General features: G+C 42.3%; 1 protein-coding gene across 1 annotated transcript in view; it reads left to right on the top strand.

Annotated features, from left to right (window-relative positions):
* The window catches only part of KCNH8 (potassium voltage-gated channel subfamily H member 8), a 355,081-nt gene that overhangs the window by 136,861 nt on the left and 197,014 nt on the right, over positions 1-21,206 (top strand). Inside the window, exon 3 of the mRNA XM_054020303.1 lies at positions 20,187-20,318. Coding sequence (XP_053876278.1) covers positions 20,187-20,318 — 132 coding nt within the window. The remainder of the gene's footprint in view (positions 1-20,186; positions 20,319-21,206) is intronic.

Raw genomic sequence — 21,206 nt, 5'->3', positions numbered from 1 at the left:
CAGTGGGTAGGGCACTCAGCTGGATGGGAGAGACCCAGTTTTGAATACCCACTTTGGAGCAGGGATTTAAATGCAGATCTCACTCCTCCCAGATGAGCGCCCTAGCCATCAAGCTATAGGTTCTCTCTCTCTTTCTCCTGTTGAAGCTGTTCCACTTTGTATACGTATTTCTGTATTCTTTGGGCTAGAGAGAGTGAGAATGACTCCATAGCCCAGTGGTTAAAGCACTAATTTGGAGGGTGTGGACCTGGGTTCCTGTCCCTAGATGAGCACCTAAGTGCTTGGGTGCTTTTAAAAATCCCATCCTATATTGACTTTTATCATATATCTCAGTGTTTATGTGGCTCCTGTCAGCTTCTAGCCTCTTACTTCACAACATCTTGAGTAGAAGTATGGTGACGTCATAACATCTTGAGTAGAAGTATGGTGACATAGAAAGAAACAAGGCAATTTATCATGGTGTTTTCTACTTCAGAGGGCTTTACAGAAAGGAGTACTTCAGCAGGATATTTTCATAGATCTTTTCCAAGTAGACCTTTGCTTTACCACAGATGCTGGGCCAAATTCTGATCTCAGTTACAGCAATGTTAATTCAGAGTAACTCCACTGAAGTAAAGAGATTTACTGTGGATTTACACCAGTGCAACTGAGAACAGAACCTTGCTCACTGGATCTCATTGCTCGAATAATCTGCAACCAGAAAAATACAGCATTGAAGAAATATATTTAGACAATTCTCATCAAGTTAAATCAGGTCTTCGGAAGCCCCAGAAGTAGAGCACTAACCAGTAGCAGATTGGACTTTTTCCTATATTTGTGTCTGTCTAAGAAGATGCTACTATGAGCTGTGTAATTGTTGAAGTAGTCAAATGTAACCTCTCTACACTGAACATGAATTGCTATTGAGGTCACATCCTGACTCATTCATGCCCTTGACAGACTAATTCCCTTAATCTCTCCCAGAACTTGAACAGCCCAATGACTTTGTCTCTTGTTAAAGAAAATTTCCTCCTTTTTGGCCAGCTACTTTACTTTTCTCGCTAAAATTATGACTACTTAAACCTTTTTGTTTTATTGTGAGATTTCTCCTTTCAAGAATCAATGTAATAGAACACAGGTGTTCTGAAGAGCCCTTTTCTTCCTCTGTCAGTGTAGGTGAATGCACTTTAGCAGTTGTATGATAATCAGTGGGACTACTGAAGGAGTAAGGTGTTGTTCAGTGGGAGTAAGGATGCTGGGAGCATTAGACCTGATAACAAATTAAAAACAAAAAAGAAAGCTAGCAAAACTGAACAGCTTTATTATAAAATTACTGAATACCATTTAAGAAATGGCCAAAGTGGGCAGCTGATTAGGAAGTTTAGGGCAGATCCATCTTCTGTGATGATGACCAGATCTGGCAGCACTAGCTAGGGTTGCCAACTTTTCAGTGTCTGAAAACTGGACACTTCTGCTCCTCTCCTTCCTCCTGAGGCCTGCCCCCTGCTCCACCCTCTCCCCCAAGGTACCACCCTCCACTCATTCCTCTCTTCTCCCCCCCCCCCCAGCGCCCAGCCCAGGGACTGCCGCACTCTCCCCACCCCACCAGTTACTTGCGGAGGGGGGGGAGGGGCCTCTCTCCTCCCGCTGTGCCTGCCCCCTGGCACGTTCAGCCACTGTCCCTTGCAGCCGGGCCCAGGTGGGGTGTGGCCTGCTGCCACCGCCTTCTACAGCCAGGCTCTCTCTGAGGCAGCCCAGTCACTGCATTGGGCAGCTGGGCTCTCATGCCAACCCAGAGCGGAGTGGCCGGCAGGAGAAATGGGTGGTCCCGCTCCTTCCACTCCCCAGCACATTTCTGGCTCACTTAGCCTGTACCCTGGCAGCTGGGCCTGGGCAGGGAGTGAAAGGGGAAGGACCATCCACTTCTCATGCCAACCACTCCACTCTGGGTCGGCATGAGATCCCACCAGCGAACCAGCCAATGCGGTGGCTGCCTGGGGGAGAGCGAGAGAGCCTGGCTGCAGGAGGCAGCGGGCAGCAGTGGGAGAAAGTCAGAGCCCCACCCGCCCCCGACAGACTACTCTGGGGAGCATTTGCACCTGCATGCCCCCCCCAACTCTTTGCTCCTGCAGGCGACAACCGGACTTTTGGTCAAACCAGACTTTCCGGTCAAAAACTGGACACCTGGCAGCCCTAGCCTACATAACAGAAGGAGAAATCTCTTGTTAGCAGGTTAACAATAGAAGCTATTGTCATTATTTAAACATGGAGTGCAATAACTAAACACAACAACATGAAAAGGGGGTTGAGGAGAAGTAAAAAAGAACAACCAAGCACTAGTAATGAAAGTCTGATATTGTTCAATTGAAATTACATATCCCATTGACCACAGAGTCCATCTTTTTAATTTATAAAGCTAGCTTTACCATTATTCCCACTGGCCTGTTTTACTTGTAGCTCAGTAGTTTCAGCTCCCTGGTGCTCTACTAATTACATTTTAGATAAACTTTGATTTTAAAAACCTTGTATATTAATGCAAGTAGATAGGGAGGAATGCTTTGAGAGAGGAAGTTATATCCTATTAACAGTCACTGATAAGAAACACTTTCGTACCTTCAGCACCTTTTTTCTCTCTTTCCTCCAAACAGTTGACCTTATTCACTTGTGGCCACTGATTATCATTTGTATTACTGTGGTGCCTGAAGGCCCTATTGAGACTGCAGCCTTATTGTGCCAGGTGTCACACAAATACATAGTAAGAGAGAACCTCCTCTGCCCTGAAGAGTTCACAGTTTAAAAATGCAAGACACAGAAAGGGTGGGAAATAGGAAGTATTGTTATTCCAGCTTTTATAGTGGAGAACTGAGGCACAGAGACATTAATGGCCAGATTTTCAAAAGAGCTGCACACCCATTCGGCACCTCCATGAAGTGGCCAGACTGCGCTTAATGAAAGAGATAAAATAAGGGGACAAATTTCATTTTAAAAATAGAAACGGCAGTAAAATAGCCTGTTAGTAACATGATCTGAAACATTCATGATCTCTCACTGTAACTCAGTTATATTTAAACAGAAATATTGCTGACTGACTGATGGAGTTGATACTGTTCTTATATTCTTGGTAGGTTGTGTCAACTTCAATGCCAACTCCATTGAATAGCAGCATGATTTAATTCTGGCATAATCCAGTGAAAATGGATTTGTTCCAGTAGTTTCAAACTGTGATAGTCTTAACCTAATCCATACATGAGTTTTACTACTGATGGCACTGTTATAGAGAGAAACAGACTTTTCTCTTATTTATAGCGATGTTTGCAAGTGACTGCTGTTCACACACACACATGCAGTTTATAGATGCATTTGGGACAATCAGTTGTAAGATGTTACATGCATTTTCTTATTTTTGATCAGGTTTTTTTACTGCTTTTTTTAAGTGTCCATTTTAAGTACATTGAGGTAAGAGTGATGCTCCAGCTCTTTTCCCCGAGTGGTTATAATTAAATTAACACTCAGCAGTGTGTACGAGTAGTTCAAATAATCGTTCCAATATGCATGACCAGGCATTTTTGAACAATGATTTTCACATTTCAGATTGTCCATTCATTTAGCATGGTTAGGTTAGAGTTCCTCATGCTCTTCCCTAGTTTTGACTATTCTAATTTTATGTCTTCTGTTTACTTTTGTCACCTTCTACTGATCCTCCAATGTTAATTTTTTGCTAAGCTGAAAATTGAGTGACCATTTATTTCTTCTCCTGTTTTCCATTTCTTAGCTATTTTCTATTCCATGACAGCACTTTGTCTTCTCCTGTTTTCCATTTCTTAGCTATTTTCTATTCCATGACAGCACTTTGTCAAGTTCAGACACTTTTTAATATCCTCTGAGTAAGGGGGAGCCTCTGGGAGTCACATTTCAGCCCCTGGTTCCCACCTTGCCCTGTAATCTGCTCCAGCCTTGTACCAGTAGGAAATCACTTCTCGTTCCATAGTGGATTAGCTGTGCTGGCCAGTATGTTGGGGTGCAGTCCAGGCTCCCTGTTCCCACCCATACCCTACCCTTTCTTCACTGACCTGCACAAGAGGGTGATTCATGGCCTCAACCATGCTGCTGCCTTTCCCCTCACAATATGACCTATGATGTGGGTAGCCCACACAAGCAAATAAGGGGGATACCTTCTTGCCCTTTTTGATGACTTAGGTTTTTTACTACCCTCCATGAGGCGTTTTGTTTGACTTTTTGAACATCCAAATGAATTATATGAACTGATTATCCACATATTTTTATAGACATTCAAAGAATACTAGTAGATTATCGGAGCACAATTTTCCTTAATAGAAGTGATGCTGTTTTGTCTCTATCCTGTCATGTTCATCGAGGTGCGTTGTATTTTTATATTTAATCTTTGACTATTGGCTCTTCAAATAATATAATAATTCTGGTTCCTCCTAATTCCTATTTTATGCTATTACCTGCCTTAGTTTGAGTTCCTTGGTGTTGGCTTCATGTAGGCTGGATTTCCATATTCTGAAGGATTCCTATGTTGGAATAACTTCTTGAACTTTGTCATGTATTCATACTGTTTCTTCCTTGTCTTCCAATTCCACTCTTCTAAAGGGGAATGAATAACTCTGTGTCTCTCCTCCTTCACTAGCCTATATGCTGAATATAAGGATGCCAGTTTTCCTCATTGTTAACTTTAGAGCCTTCTTTACCAAGGCTTCGTCTTGTGCAAAATGCACCTACTCATCTTATCTATGGGTTAGGCTACCTTAAGCAAATCAGATCTGTGCTTTGGTCACTCCTCTGGCTCTGTCTGTTTCCATGACAGTTGACAGCCTTGGTCCTGACCTTCAAAACCATTAAGGAACCATGCCTGAGCTACATTAAATACTGTATCTCTAGCTATGAATCACCAAGACAGTTGCTCTTCTCTGGAACAATTCAGTTCACAAAGCTCGTGGCAAAACATGTGAAAGACGGTGATGAGATATTCTTAGACAAGGGGATCCTGCTGTTGAATGAACTTCCAGAAGAGATTACACAAATCCAGAGTCTGACCACCATTAGCTTATGCTGCAAGACCTTGTTCTTTTGATAAAGCTTCCCCCACCCGTCTAGTATGACATTTACAACAATCACTATCCCATTTAGAAAAAACATCCCCAACATTATCTCAAGAAGCAGTATCTTGTACCTGAGAAGGAAAAAAATTCCAAGGAATCTGTGAAGTACACAAGGGGCCTTGTTATACCAATTTAAGTTATGTGGGACATGCTCTGATTCCATGATTGTAGACTGTGGACGGAAAGAGATGTGGATGAACCATTGCTTCACTGATGTGTAAAGCAGGATCACAGGAGGGACAGGGGTTACTGCAGGCTCTGGACTCTTCTGGCAGCTGTTACAGCCCCACTGTGGAACTCAACTTTTCTTAGAGCTACTTGGAAAATTTCTGACAAAACAGTTTTTCATTGGCATTTGCTCATTTGTTCAAATCAAAATCTTCAGCAGAGACTGTTCGAATTTGACAAAGTTCCTCAGGAAACCAGGGCTGACAGTTGGGAGACCCCCACCTTCCCTGTCCCTGGGAGAGAGAGGCCCTGGGGGTGTGTATCAGGGGGAGGCTCCAGGATGAGAGGGGGTTAAGTTCTTCCCTTTTTTTGGGGGGGGGGGTGGATTTGTGAGAGGCCCTAGGTGTGGGTGTTGAAGACCAGTCCCACCCTGTACTTATCCTGCAGTGGTTCCTGTTCGGTGAGGCTGACTCAGCTTCCCACTCCAGCTCCCATTGGTTCTCACCGCATTGTGCAGGCAGGGCCCTCCTGCTGCATCACCCAACCTCCTTTCTGGCCTTCATGATTTTAGTTGGCGCGCGCGCGTGTGTGTGTGGGGGGGGGTTGTTCTGACCCCCTCAGCCAGTGATTCTCCTTCCCCCCCCCCCCCCTTCCCCCACCTGCCAAGATGCACCAAGTCATTTTGGTTAATCTGAGCCTGCAGATGGAGCTTTCAAAACCTTTTCCCTAGGGGCTGTTCAGGACTTCCATGGTCTGTGGCTCTGAGACAGCCACTGCCCTGAAAACAGAGACCCTGGTTTACAGGGTTCATGACTCAGGAGCAGCCAGCCAGGCAGACTGCCAGTGATTTAGGCATCCCAGGGTTTACAAAGTCCGTAGTTTGGGGACGGACAGCTAGCCATGGAGACAGTCTCTTTTTTGCTGTGGATTTCATTTTTGGTTTTCATTCTGAATAGGAACAAAACCAAAGGGAATTATCTTTCTCTGCACACCTCTAATTGTGCTAACCCCTGGACTTGCTGTAGGGAGTAGATTTGGCCAAAAACATTATACGACATTGTGTGCTTTTATATAAAATTTTAGCAGTGAAACGGTTAAACCCTACAATTTTCCAACTCACAGGGTTACTATAATTCTCTTCAGTGAGCAGGATCACTCTGTGTACAGCATGTGCTCATGCAGATTCAAATGATGAATTGGGAAGAATAATCCTCTGTACAGCCTTGTGTAATTCCTCAGCATGTGCTGTAAAATCCTATTATGCAATGAACGTAACCTGGCAGAAAGGGCAATGATATCAAGCCCAAATCGCGTCCTCTGTGACATGTCAACTCTGAGAAAACTCTCAGGCTCCAGACTTAGGAGCTTTTTCCAAAAAAGTGCCAGGCAGCACAACTTCAAATGCAAGTGACAACTCTGTAAGAATGTATGTATATGCTGGACACCTCTTAATTTAGGTTGTAACTCTTGATGGATGTGAATAGAATTAAAAAAAAATATTAATTGACAGAAACTGATGATGATCGGCGATACCTCGATTTCGAGGATGATCTCTACCACGGATTTACATATAGGTCCTGGCATGACTCAGGAGTCCGATCCTGGAACTACAAATCCACCTGCAGTAGGTACAGACATTTTGTAGCAGGCCAGTGGCCTGCTGGGAGATGGTTATTTCTTTTTCCTTCCTCCTCTCTCTTTTCATCTTCAAGGGCAAGGCGCTTCTCCTCGAAGCAGGCCACTGTCTGATGGAGGATATGGCGCTATTGGGGTCGGTTGGTGGCTTGCTCTTCCCAGCTTGTGATGTCCACATCAGTTTTCTTGAGATACACTGTGTGTCTTTGTAGCATTTTCTCTGACCACCACAGGATCTCTGACCAAGGGTAAGCTGAGAGTAGAGGACTTGTTTTGGGAGGTGAGAGTCTGGCATCCTCACACAATGTCCAGCCCAGTGAAATTGGTGCATGAGGATCATTGCTTCAATGCTAGTGACATTGGCTTCAGCAAGGCTGCTGGCATTAGTGTGGTGATCTTGCCACTTGACGTGAAGGTTCTTCCAGAGGCATCGTTTGTGATAGCTCTCCAAACTCTTGAGTTGCTGTCGATGGGTCACCCAGGTTTCGCATCCATAGAGGAGTGTAGGAACAACAATTTAAATTTATGGAGATATCCTATCTCCTAGAACTGGAAGGGACTTTGAAAGGTCATTGAGTCCAGCCCCCCGCCTTCACTAGCAGGACTAAGTACTGATTTTGCCCCCTCAAGGATTGAACTCACAACCCTGGGTTTAGCAGGCCAATGCTCAAACCACTGAACTATCCCTCCCCCCATTGTCTTATAGACCTGGATCTTGGTGTCCTGCCATAGGTCACGGTCCATGAAAACGCGTCAAAGCAATTTCCCAAAGGAAGTACTTGCGCACTGGATCCTATGCTGGATCTCGCTGTCGATTTTTGCATTTTGAGAAAGTTGGCTATGCAAGGTAGCAAAAGTGCTCAACTGTCTCCAAAGTCTGACCCTCAATGGTGATTTGTGGTGGGTCATGTGCAAGGCCTGAAGCAGGTTGATAGAGCACTTTAGTCTTCTCAATATTGAGTGAGAGTCCTAGGCTTTGGTAAGCTTGTGCAAGAAAATCCAGTATGGACTGAAGGTCATTCTCAGTGTGCACGAGTATGACACAATCATCAGCATACTGAAGATCAGTAATGGATGCCCTGAAGACTTTAGACTTCGAGCGGAGATGTCGAAGATTAAAGAGCCACCCATCCATTCTATACTGAATGTCAACTCCACTGGGGAGGTGATCTTTAACGAGGACCAAAATGACTGCTAAATAAATGGAAAACAGGGTTGGGGCAATAATGCCTCCTTGCTTAACCCCAGTTTTTATGATGAAAAGTTCTGTCTCAGGGCCATTACAGAGAACCGTGGCAGTCATCTGATCATGGAGAAGCCTTAGGATCTTAATACATTTTGGAGGGCAGCCAAATCTGACCAGTACCTTCCACAGGGCTTCACTATTGACAGAGTCAAAGGCCTTTGTCAAATCGATGAAAGCTATATAAAGGTCCTAATTTTGCTCCCGAGACTTTTCCTGGATTTGGCGGGCAATGAAGATCATGTCAGTTGTCCAGCATGATGATCTAAAACCACACTGAGATTCTGTCAATATTTCCTCAGCAAGGAGAAGTAATCGGTTTATGAGGATATGGGCAAGAATTTTCCCTGCTGTAGATAGCAAGGCAATGTCTCGATAGTCTACGACTTATCTCCTTTCTTAAAGATTGTAACAATGTTAGCATTTCTCAAGTCTTCTGGAATCTTCTCATTATACCAGATATGAAGAAAAAGTTTGTGGAGCTTCGCTACCAGTTCTTCATCTCCAAACTTGTAGACTTCAGTTGGTATGCCATCTGGCCCTGCTGCCTTGTTGTTCTTACTTTGCATAATGGCTTGTGTTACTTCTTCGTGGGTGGGAGAGGTCAGCAAGAGATTCTCTTTCATGTCATTGAGGTATAGAGTCAATAGTGGCATCAGAGACCATTAACTCTCGGTTCAGGAGTAACTCAAAATGCTCTTTCCATCTGGCTTTGATGGCTTTGCTGTCCTTAAAATATGTTGACCCGTCTTGGGCTCAGAGTGGTGTAGGCCCATGGGAGCATGGGCCATAAATGGCCCCTATTGCCTGAAAGAAACTACTCATGTCATGTTTATCAGCATAAAGTTCAATCTCCTTGGCCTTTTCTTGCCACCACTTATTTTTGATATCATGGATTTTCCTTTGGATTTCAGCCTTGAGTTGCCTTTACAACTCTTTCTTCTGCTGATGTGATATGTCATTTTGCCACATGCGATGAGTTTTTCTTTTCTGGTCAAGCAGGCCCTGAATCTCCGCATCATTCTCATCAAACCAATATTGGTGATGGCGGGGAATACAGCCAATGGACTTGGCACATGCTGAGAGAACGGCAGTCTTTAATCCTTTCCAGAAATTTTCATTATCAGCGGTAGCTGATTGTCTTCTCTTGGAGATACTGCAGAAGTTTCTCCCGAGTCACTATATCTTCAAGGGACTGGACCTTGAATTTCTTTTGTACTGATTTTGCCTGCTTGCGATGTCTTGAGGCAATCTGGAAATTCACGATTGATCTAACAAGGCGATGGTCTGTCCAACAGTCATCGATTCCATGCATGGCCCTTGTGATGCGGACATCCTTACGATCTTGAGCTTTAACAATAATGTAGTCAAGAAGGTGCCAATGCCTGGAGCGAGGGTGTCTCCAGGTGGTCTTATACTTCTCACTGTGTCTAAAGAGGGTTTTTGTGATGATCAGGCATTGTTCTACACACTTGCTCAGGAGGAAGATGCTGTTGGAGTTAGCCTTTCCTACTCCTTCTTTTCCGATTGTGCCATTCCAGAGATCTGACTCCCGCCCAACTCTAGCATTAAAATCTCCAAGGAGAATGATTTTGTCCTCCTTAGGAATGTTGGTCAAGACTCTGTCAAGATCTGTATAGAATTGTTCCTTGACAAGCAGCAGACTGGTTGTTGCTGAGCTCAAGACGAAGAGTCATAAGATGCTTATTGATTCATACTGGAAATTCTATAAATTGACTGACAAACTTATTCCTAATTGTAAAAGTGACACCATAAATGCGCCTGTCCTCTGCAGATTTTCCTTTCCAGGAAAAGGTGTAGCCTCCGCCTTCTTCTCTCAGTTGACCTTCATCTGGGCACCTTGTCTCATTCCGGGCAGCACTGTCGATGTTGTATCTAGCAAGCTCCCTAGTGACAATAGCAGTTCTTCTTTCTGGCCATACATTATCTTTGTTATCCATCAGGGTGCAAACATTCCATGTAGCAAAAGTAACTGTCTTATAGCTTTGACTGCAGACAGAATGATCCCACTGGACCAGGTAATCCACCCAGGAGTGGGTGAGACAGCCTAGGTTTAGGGAACCTTTTCTATCCCTCTTCCCATGCAGGGTGAACAGAGGGGATCTTAAAGAGGACTGCTCAGTCGCGATAGTAGCTGCCTGTGTCAGTCCAGGTGCCAGACGACCATCTAACTACTGCTGCCTACATGCAGATTCATGGATAGGGACTGCCAGATTGACTAATCCTGTCCCTGTCACCACTAGTCTGTTGCCTCAGGGCTTGCAAGGTTGGAAAGTTATTTCCCATGGTAGAATCCTGTACGTGATTTCTTTTAATGTGGGGAAGCAAGTGCACCTACAGAGACCACACTATCATGACAAGTTGGAGGTGTGAGCCCAGTGGCAGGGAAAGTCCGAGTTGACTAGAGATCTCCACTTGCTGCAGCCTTCATCTGCTTTCACAGCCATTGAAATCTGAGGACCCTCTTCCACCTGATACACCACTGAGGATGGGGGGATTGGACCGTGTGTTGTCTGGGACCTCCCCTCAGACCTGTTCGCCTTGGGAGACCCTTCCAGGAACATGAAACTCCTGACAACTTAGCTCTGAAGTTCACTGGAACATGCAAGACCCTTCAACACAGCAAGGTGACGGTCCCCAGAGAGGATTGACATAAAAACTAGCAAGAGAAGTAATGTTTTTCTTGTTCAATAACAAACATACCTGAACCCAGTTAAAACATGAAACTCTGTTGGAAAATCGACCTGATTGTAACCAAGAAAATAGGTTATATTTCTAAAATAGAGCTTTTTAGCAGTAGAGTAGAAGACTAACCTACACATATAACCCTTGGAACAGTAACATTTTTCCATTGAATAAGGTGCCTGATATTCTTTATTAAAAAAAATATATATATATATATATAATGTTACTTTTATTCATTATAAGAGGAGTGAGACTGGAGTAAATGCAAAAGCTTTTGATTCCAGGAGAATTACATCATGAAGGCAGTTTGTGGAAATAGTTGCTTCACCACAGGAGATGTGATGAGCTTCAACTCACCAGAAACCTCATGTACACAGTTTAATTTATGCCCCAATTCATGATTAGAACAAGATGACTGGAAACTCTTACCTCGGAGGAAGAGTTTTGCATCCAGTTTTGTTTTAGTAAATGAAAACAACTAACATTTTCACTTTATTCCTTAAAAAGGGGGCTTCAAAATGGTGCTCAAAGAACAATACACTTGTCTGACTATTTAGTTTGAAAATAATGTGTTTATTCTAAAACTTCCAGCTAAATATATGACCATCCATGATGATGAATACATTAGATAATGTTTTTGAAGCAATGCAACAAGGAACAAACAAAAGACAGATATAAAACTAATTATACATACTGGATATTTCATTAACTTATAAAAATGAGCTGTTTATTTTTGACTGTAAAAATTCCTTTTAATCTAGTTTTCAGGGACAGCAGTACATTCTCAGTTACCTGAAAAAACTACATTCGCTAGTGTTATTACTTGCTTATTCTGAACTTGGAGCTATTAGCATCCAGCAGCATTAGGCAACAAGTATGTGAACATGGTCCTTAATGATAGGATACAGCAATGCTGGTGATCAAGGGGAAGTAAACAATGCCTGCTGGTTGTATGACTGCCAAGTAAAGGGAAATAATAGAGGTTGACAGAAGGAAATACTTTGAGAACAAAACAGTGGAGGGATTGGAATGTTGAGAAGAGGAATGATCTGGAGAGGATCTTTCTCTAACAAATTACTCCACGGAGACAAAAGTTGGAGGACCACTATTGTAAGTGATCCAAATACAAGTAACTCATTGGGGTGTTTCTTGTTTGTTTTCAATTACAGTATACTAGGGGAATAATTATATCACTAGAGTTACAACAGCCACTAAATACTACAGCTCGAAAAAACCTATTGAACCTGGTCTATCGTTAAAAAAAAATGACAGGTTTCAGAGTAGCAGCCGTGTTAGTCTGTATCCACAAAAAGAACAGGAGTACTTGTGGCATATATCACATTGGTAGATGTGCAGGTGAATGACATCATCATAGGACCTAATCATATCAGCCATACCATCAGGGGCTCATTCACCTGCATATCTACCAATGTGATATATGCCATCATGTGCCAGCAATGCCCCTCTGCCATGTACATTGGCCAAACCAGACGGTCTCTACACAAAAGAATTAATGGACACAAATCTGACATCAGGAATCCTAATACTAAAAAAACAGTGGGAGAACACTTTAACCTGTCTGCTCATTCAATGACAGACCTGCGAGTGGCTATCTTACAACAGAAAAACTTCAAAAACAGACTCCAACGAGAGACTTCTGAGCTGGAATTGATATGCAAACTAGATACCATCAATTTAGGATTGAATAAGGACTGGGAATGGCTGAGCCATTACAAACATTGAATCTATCTCCCCTTGTAAATATTCTCACACTTCTAATCAAACTGTCTGTACTGGGCTAGCTTGATTATCACTTCAAAAGTTTTTTTTCACTTACTTAATTGGCCTCTCAGAGTTGGTAAGACAACTCCCACCTGTTCATGCTCTCTGTATGTGTGTATATATATCTCCTCAATATATGTTCCATTCTATGCATCCGAAGAAGTGAGCTGTAGCCCATGAAAGCTTATGCTCTAATAAATTTGTTAGCCTTTAAGGTGCCACAAGTACTCCTGTTCTTTTTGCGTTAAAAAAATGGAGATCTGACACTGAATAGCTAGCTAAACTCTTTCTAGATTAGTGCTCTATAAGGGCTGTATAGGCCAACCTGCCACCACTAATGTAGTAATTGGTACATTGTAATGCCCTTGGAAAATAATCGGGGGAACTGCAGACAGCTTAGATCCAAAAACTATTCACGTCAGTGGGAATCTTTCCGTTCACTTCAATGGTGTTTGGGTCTGATCCTAAAAATAATTTTGTGTGTTTCCCTAACTGTTGGATATGTAATCTGGTAAATTTATGACACTGGGAGGTCACTGTCTTTTTAAATGGAGTCTCCTCCTAATCTGTTGTAGGAGATAGGAAAAAGGAAATTAGAGCAGAGTAAAAGTAAGTAGTGCACATAAGGACAAGGGAAGAAAGTCACGTGGGTGCAGCAGGGACTGCTTAGCTTTTCATTTTTTGTTCAGTGGAGTTCAAGGAAGTGTAATTGAAGGATTTCAAAATTGTGAGTTTTATAACTATGACATCCCTTTCAATCGGTGAATGGAGAGAAAGGAAAAGTGTGAGTAAACAAAGACAGAAAGTAAATGTGGATATATACTCAGGGACGGCTCTATGTATTTTGCCGCCCTAAGCACAGCAGTCAGGCGGCTTTCGGCAGCGCGCTGCAGGAGGTCCGGCTGGTAACGCGGATTTGGCGGAATGCCTGTGGGAGGTCCACCGGTCCCGCGCCTTTGGCATACCCGCCGCCGAATCCGCGGGACCAGCAGATCTCCCGCAGGCATGCCACCAAAGGCTCCCTGACTGCCGCCCCCACAGTGACCAGCAGGCGGCTGCCCCCCACAGCTTGCCACCCCAGGCATGTGCTTGGTGCGCTGGTGCCTGGAGCCGCCCCTGTATATACTGCTCTATGTATGCTAGAGTCCCTAAGTAATCTACCAGTATATGAAAACTACACTGTATATTATGCCTTAAACATACTATATATTGTATTAAAAATTAAAAGAACATTAAGATTGCAGAGTCAAACACTCCAAAGTTAGGAAATGACAGATTTAAGGTTGCCTGTGCCATCTTAATTCAGTCCCCTCCTACATGTGCATTATATTAATGTGACTCTCTATGACACTGAAAGTTTGTGGCAGAGCTAAGAATGAAACTTAGCTCTCTTGGGTACCAGTCCAAGGCCTTAAACACAGGGAAATCTCCTTGTTTCTCTTACAACCCTCTGCCTTATTTACTATACATCTCATGCATCTACAGGGTCCTGTAGATCATGCAATTATAGACTATATCATAATGTATACACATAAGAGGGCTGAATTTTTTTAATGGAATTTGCTATTTTGCTGCAGCCAGGAACCTGACTTTGTGTGTGTGTGTGTGTGTGTGTGTGTGTGTGTGAGAGAGAGAGAGAGAGAGAGAGAGAGATCTTGCCTGCTAAAATCTACCTGCAGCTGTCTTTAACACTCCAGCTTTTCACATGAACAGACTGAGTTAAAGCATTGCTAGTCCTCGCCCCAGCATAGCCCTGCCCCTCTATGCCATGGCAGATGGGAATGAAGGATATTTAATGATGATACAAGAAGTTACTTACCACCTAATTTAGGAGATGCTTGCTACAGAATTTGGTCCTCTTATGCAGCAAAATCCTCAGAACCCTGATTACAACTTATCAACAAATAGCCAGTATATGTAGCCTCAGTTCCATCTCTATATTCTAATGCCTTTATAATACCCTGGAGACATCCCCTCTAGGTCCCTGTCCAAAATTTTAGACTAGCCAAAGAAGAGACTGCCCTCAAGAGATTCTATTGCTGGTTTTACTTTGATCCTTGTGTATGCTGGGACAAGATTTAGAGAGTTTAGCTTGTGCCCTGTGCCCTTTCAGTACTCATGCAGTACAGGTGCTATCAACAAAGCTCATGATCATACATCTCACAACTGAGACTTAAGCAGATCTCAATAGTTAGAGGGGGGAACACATCAATACTTATATTTTAAAGTTTCTGGCATTATAAAGGTAGAGCGCTGCTTGAAACTTTAAAGTTTTTTTTTTTTTTTTGAAGAAAGGTTAGTATCTCAGTTTCTGCACAGACTCCCAGGTGAAGGCAATTTGTGCTTATTTTGACAGAGGGAGTGGAGGGTAGGTAGAAGTAGCTGTGGATGAGAGGGTGATCATAAAATAGTCACCTCCGTGTTGCTGAGAACAACTATTGGGCTAGTTGGATTGCTCTATGATGAGATTTTTCTTTTGTTCTGCCTCTCCCTCCTGTCCTGTGATGTGCTATTCTCTGCTCAAGGATATTAAAATATATTTTGAGGCTTCAGATCTTACTGCAATGGAAAGAAAGGAAGCTTTCTGATAGAGAAGTAGCCAGGGTCAATAAAGAAGGCCCATAAAAATAAAGCTGCAAAGGAAATCTTTTGGTAGACAATGATTTGTTGACAATGCCCTTTGTATGCACTAGCTGAAGCAGGAAAGGAATTCCCCTCCTGAAAAAGAGTTCTCTCAACAGAATAATAGTAATATTGGATTTTATTTATGTAACAAGTAAGAAATCCTACACATATAACATTGTGTGATACAGCTTTTCAGTGTGCAGACCATATGCAGTGGGTTGCATTATATTTTTTCCAGTGAAAATTTGACAGCATTGAAAATTGAAGTCTACTCTTTTTCTGCAGGAAAGGTACAAACTGTTCATGATCTGTCTAAACCAGGGGTGGGCAAACTTTTTGGCCTCAGGGCCACATCGGGGAATAGAAATTGTATGGCTGGCCATGAATGCTCACAAAATTGGGGTTGAGGTGCGGGAGGGTGTGAGGGCTCTGGTTGGGGGTGCAGGCTCTGGGATGGGGCTGGGGATGAAGAGTTTGGCATGTAGGAGGGTGCTCTGGGCTGGGACAGAGGGGTTCGGAGGGCGGGAGGGGGATCAGGGCTGGGGCAGGGGTGTGAGAAGGGGTGCGGGCTCTGAGGTGGGGCTGGGGATGAGAGTTTTGGGGTGCAGGAGGGTGCTCCGTGGTGGAATCAAGGGGTTTGGAGAGTGGGAGAGGAATCCGGGCTGGAGCAGGGGGTTGGGGCGTGGAGAGAGGCTCAGGGGTGCAGGCTTTGAGCGGCGCTTACCTCAAGTGGCTCCCAGAAGCAGTGGCATGTCCCTTCTCTGGCTCCTATGCATGGAGCGGCCCCCGACCCTGCTAGCGCTGGAGTGAGTCCGTGCGGCCCCCGACCCTGCGCCCCAGAGTAGGGCTATGCTGCGGTGTCTGGGAGCCACGTGGTGCAGTCCCCGACCCTGGATACTGACTGGAGCGCCGGAATGGGGCCAAGTCATGTGGTGCGGCCCCCGCCCTGGCTGGAGCACCGGACCGGGGCCGAGCCCCAGGCCCTGCTCCCCAGTGGGAGCTCGTGGGCCAGCTTAAAACGGCTCACGGGCTGGATCCAGCCTGTGGGCCATAGTTTGCCCACCCCTGACTTAGGAAATCATCTCTCCTGGGCTGAGGGGATACTTCACCTCCCTACCCATTCATTCCATGGCCTTTTTGCCAAGACTGCAATGGGGTAGACAGTTGTTAAGGCATGGTGCAGAATTCAAACTGTTGATCCACATTATGGTTAAAAGACCCCATTACTAATCCCAGATCATGTGGTTCCTTCATTCCAGGAGTTACCTTGTAGCTCATGAGAGAATTAGTATATGCATCTATTTTAAGTTGGTGGTCTCCGCAGCAGTTTTTATTTGCTTTGTTCAGACAGTGTTTACATTGGGAGGAAAATAAGAAAAGATACGTAAGGAGATAATATGGCTGACGAAAACCTGACATGAAACAAACAACAGTATGCAAGCCTGCCATAAAAATGCTGAGCAAGCTTAATGATTATTATTCATTTACTGAATCCACCATAATGCAGCTATTTTAACTAAAGTGAATGTTGCACATTGTGAAATATTGAAGGGCTTTCTGTGTATTATAAATACTTTTGTAAGGACAGAGAGTTTGTTTGAGGCCTCAGAATCAAATTAATCATTTCAGATAAAGTTACCAAATGCAAAATGCAAATTAATGCACACCGGAAAACACAATCCCAATCCCATATGAAATAATGGGATCTAAATTAGCTGTTACAACTCAAGAAAGAGATCTTGGGGTAAATCTCTGAGAACATCCACTCAATGTGGACTGGCAGTCAAAAAAGTGAACAGAATGTTGGGAATCATTAAGAAAGGGAATGATAATAAACAGTAAATATCATATTGCCTCTATATAAATCCTTGGTAAACCCACATCTTGGATGCTGCGTGCAGATGTGGTCGCCCCATCTCAAAAAAGATATATTGTAATTGGAAAAAGTTCAGAAAAAGGCAACAAAAATGATTAGGGGTATGGAACAGCTTGCATATAAGGAGCAATAATAAGACTGGGATTTTTCAGCTTGGAAAAGAGATGACTATGGGGGATATGATAGATGTCTATACAGTCATGACTGGTGTGGAGAAAGTAAATAAGGAAGTGTTGTTATTTACTCCTTTTCATAACATAGGAGCTAGGGGTCACCAAAATGAAATTAATCAACAGAGGTTTAAAACAAACAAAAGGAAGTATTTCTTCACACAACACATAGGCAACCTGTGGAACTCCTTGCCAGAGGATGTTGTGAAGGCCAAGACTAGAACATGGTTCAAAAAAGAACTAGAGAAGTTCATGGAGGATAGGTCCATCAATGGCTATTAGTCCGGATGAACAGGGATGGTATCCCTAGCCTCTGTTTTCCAGAAGCTGGGAATGGGCAATAGTGGATGGATCACTTGATGACTACCTGTTCTGTTCATTCCCTCTGGGGAACCTGGCATTTGCCACTGTTGGAAGACAGGTACTGGGCTAGATGGGCCTTTGGTCTGATCCAGTATGGCCATTGTTATACTGAATGTATTTATATATATTTTTTAAAATGTCTGATGCCTGAAACATTATTGCCACTAATCCAGTGCTTTAATGGCTGTTTCTGTATTATTGATGCTAAAACTATATCAAAACAATAGAAAAGAGAAAAGAAATTCAGCTACTTCTAGAGTGGATAACAATAGCTGTTTAAAAAAGCATAGCAGCCAGAAACAACAGTTTTGCAGAGGAAGTGAAGAATAACATTGTATCCAATTGAAATTATGGGAGAAATTTAGCTAGGCAGAATGTAATTTAAAAAAATGGAATGGAAAACTATAAAATTTTACTGATGCTTTTCATTTTGAATACACCAGTATAGACTGATGTATTGGTTGCTTTTCAACAAATAAGTGACAGGAACTAGCACCAATCAGATTTTCCCAAAGGTTTTGATAAAGGAGATAACAGTTGTCCTACCCTCTCTCTGCTTCTTGCTTTGTCTTGCTCAAAGATGCTCATAATAAAACGTGCTTGCTCCATCACGTCTGCGTGAAAAGGAATAAGAAATTCAGGATGGAAAAAAGGGGGAATAAGCAGGCAGAAATCTTTTGCTTCTGATCTCCCATTTCTACCCTCTTTTTATGATGGTATCTTTGCTTGCACTGTTTTCACAGCTTACAAAATAGTTAAAACCCAGTATAGACCCATTCTGTTTCATTTGCCATATCCTTCTTTCCTCCCTTTCTCACTTTCCTGATTTCCTTCAAACTGGGAACCTGGTCCCAGCTGCAGGTTAAATTTACTAACCTAACTAAAAGCTGCCCAACTGCCTCCAGAGAGCTGTGACTGAGTTGGGAGAGGAACAATTGATTTTTCCTTTGAAGCATCCTACTGGAACTTCAACTGCAATAACACTTCAAGGGTAACTGCTATATCCCCTGCTAGGTTTGGCCCCAGCTCTCAAGAGGCAGTCAAGTTGATTTTATATTAAAATTTAGATTAGACAGCCGAATTGTAAGCAAATTTGCAGTGCCTGGTACCATTTCTTAAACTGCAAAGTTGAGAAGAGAGAAAATAGGCGGACAGGGATAAGAGCGCCAAAAGCAAGCAGCTCTAATCTGCTCTTCCAATCAATCTTTTCTGAGCTCAGACATATTTATATACATATTAGCTATGTATTTTCAGCCATAGCTAGTGGCCCAGTGACCATGTTTAGTTTTATTTCATGAGAACTGGAAATAAATGAGCATTAAACTGTTGCCAAAAGAGCAGTGAGATGGATAGGATATAGGAGTCTCGGGGTCAGGCACGCCCAAAAACAAATTTCAAATGAAAAATACTTAGTCCAATAACAATGATCCATCCCATTGTGAACATCAGTGGTCTGTTGGTATGCTGGAAGTGTCTGAAGGTAATTGTTTTTCCTTTGTGACTTACAGAGATGGGCCCAAGCTGCCAGCTATAGTTAGCATCTAGACTGATTTACCCCAAAATCAGTGGGGTTTGGATCCAGGGGTTTGGTATGATCTCAGCTTTACTCACAATGTGCTTGAACTATGCTGCAGTACAACACCAACACACTGGCAATAATTAGCTTCTATGCTGAATTATCTGGGTGAATTACAGTGCTTAAAACCATTAGACTGAATGTCCTATTTTCCAAGGATGATTTGACTTAAAAAAAAAAAAATCTTTCTAGTTATACAACAATTTGACACTAAATAGGCAAGTTGAGTTTTACATTTAAAAAAAAAATGTTTTATCCAGGCTACTAACTGCTATTACTGCAGTTAACATGTAACAGGGAAGATCTTTATTGTCATTAATTTTCACAGATAAAATGTGGGTATTATAACACTCATCTTCAATGAAATACAAGGACTTTGAGTTTTCACTTGCCTAAATTTAACAGCTCAGATTTGAATAACTGTACTTTACTTTCTATTTTAAGTCACAAGTCTGATTAGTTTAAGTATCTTCGAATTAGTGAAGCGATACACTAGCTACGGGGTCTTCTGCCGAGGGATGATGAGAGAGCCAAATTTGATAATTAATCTAAGGTAAAGATATTTCATAGTAAACATAAGCTTCAAATATCAGAGTTAACATAGTGGCAGTTACTCCATTAAAATAGGAAGTGCCAGAATCAGTTAAGATTTCAAAGGAAAATGTGGTTTGAGAGAAGTAAGCAGCTTCATTAAACTCTATTAATGTTCCCAGTAGATAAATTTTGCATTTAAATTAATGCCTTGATTCCACAGAATGCAGCATTACTGAGCTTCGACCGATGATGCAAAGAGATTTACATGAGCTGAACATCTGTGATTTCCTGACTGACCTTCTAAATAAGATTTTTTGTTAGAATTACGTTAGTTGCAGCTTTAATAGTTTGGATTTTTCAGCAAAAAGACAGCTGTTTGAATTTAATTCATTCTGTATCCTTGCAGGGTCTTCATTTTGGTGCCTACTGGACATTGTTCCTATAAAGAACGAGAAAGGAGATGTAGTACTGTTTCTGGCCTCTTTCAAAGATATAACAGATACAAAGGTGAAGATTGCTCCAGAAGATAAAAAAGAAGGTCTGTATAGTTTCCAACAAACACTGATAAATACTATTGATACTTCAGAGTAACAGCCGTGTTAGTCTGTATCCGCAAAAAGAAGAACAGGAGTACTTGTGGCACCTTAGAGACTAACAAATAACTAATAAATTTGTTAGTCTCTAAGGTGCCACAAGTACTCCTGTTCTTCTTTTTATTGATACTTCAACATTTTGAGATATAGTCACCATTAAATAAAGGGGTCGGGGTGGAAATTCTTTTGAAGTTCCCTTTTAAAATTCAAAAGAGTACATTTATGTAGGACTTTTTGGGCTAGAAATGTAACCAACATCAAAGAACTAATAATATGGAAAATGCAATATTTTTTATTTGTTTTAATTTAGATCTTGCCCCACATTCAATAAGCTTTGAGTCATTGCCCTGGAAAATAGAGTATTCTGTAATTCAAAATTAAATTTAGAAACAGAAAATAAAATTAAATTTTCATTTTTTAAAGGAACATTTTGAAGCAGCTAGAACTGTCTCCATTCTTGGAAGATCTGGAAATATTTGATTTTTTTCATGCAAGCAGAGTACCTTCCCTTTTTAGAAAGAAGCTGCGGTTGCACTTTTCAACAGGGAAATAAAGGCATGACCTGATAATATTTATTTCAAACAGTGAAACATTAGAGAGCAAGTGCTTTCCTCAAGGGTTATAGTTTATTATGGATTTTTGTCAAGGCCCACTAACATAAGAAGAAATGGCATATTACTAGTAAGCTTCTATTTTTCTCATTTAAATAGGAAGTTATCAAGGATTTTTATTTCAATGGGGAGTTTCACTGGTAAGTCTGTGCACCATGTTGATGATGCAAAGCAGTCATAAACCCATCTATTTTGTATAATTAGATTTATGACTGGTTTGCT

This window comes from Malaclemys terrapin, chromosome 2 (assembly GCF_027887155.1).
Source record: "Malaclemys terrapin pileata isolate rMalTer1 chromosome 2, rMalTer1.hap1, whole genome shotgun sequence".
Classification (NCBI taxonomy): domain Eukaryota; kingdom Metazoa; phylum Chordata; order Testudines; family Emydidae; genus Malaclemys; species Malaclemys terrapin.
Note: the sequence above shows the minus strand (reverse complement) of the source record. Positions and strands in the feature narration are given on the sequence as shown.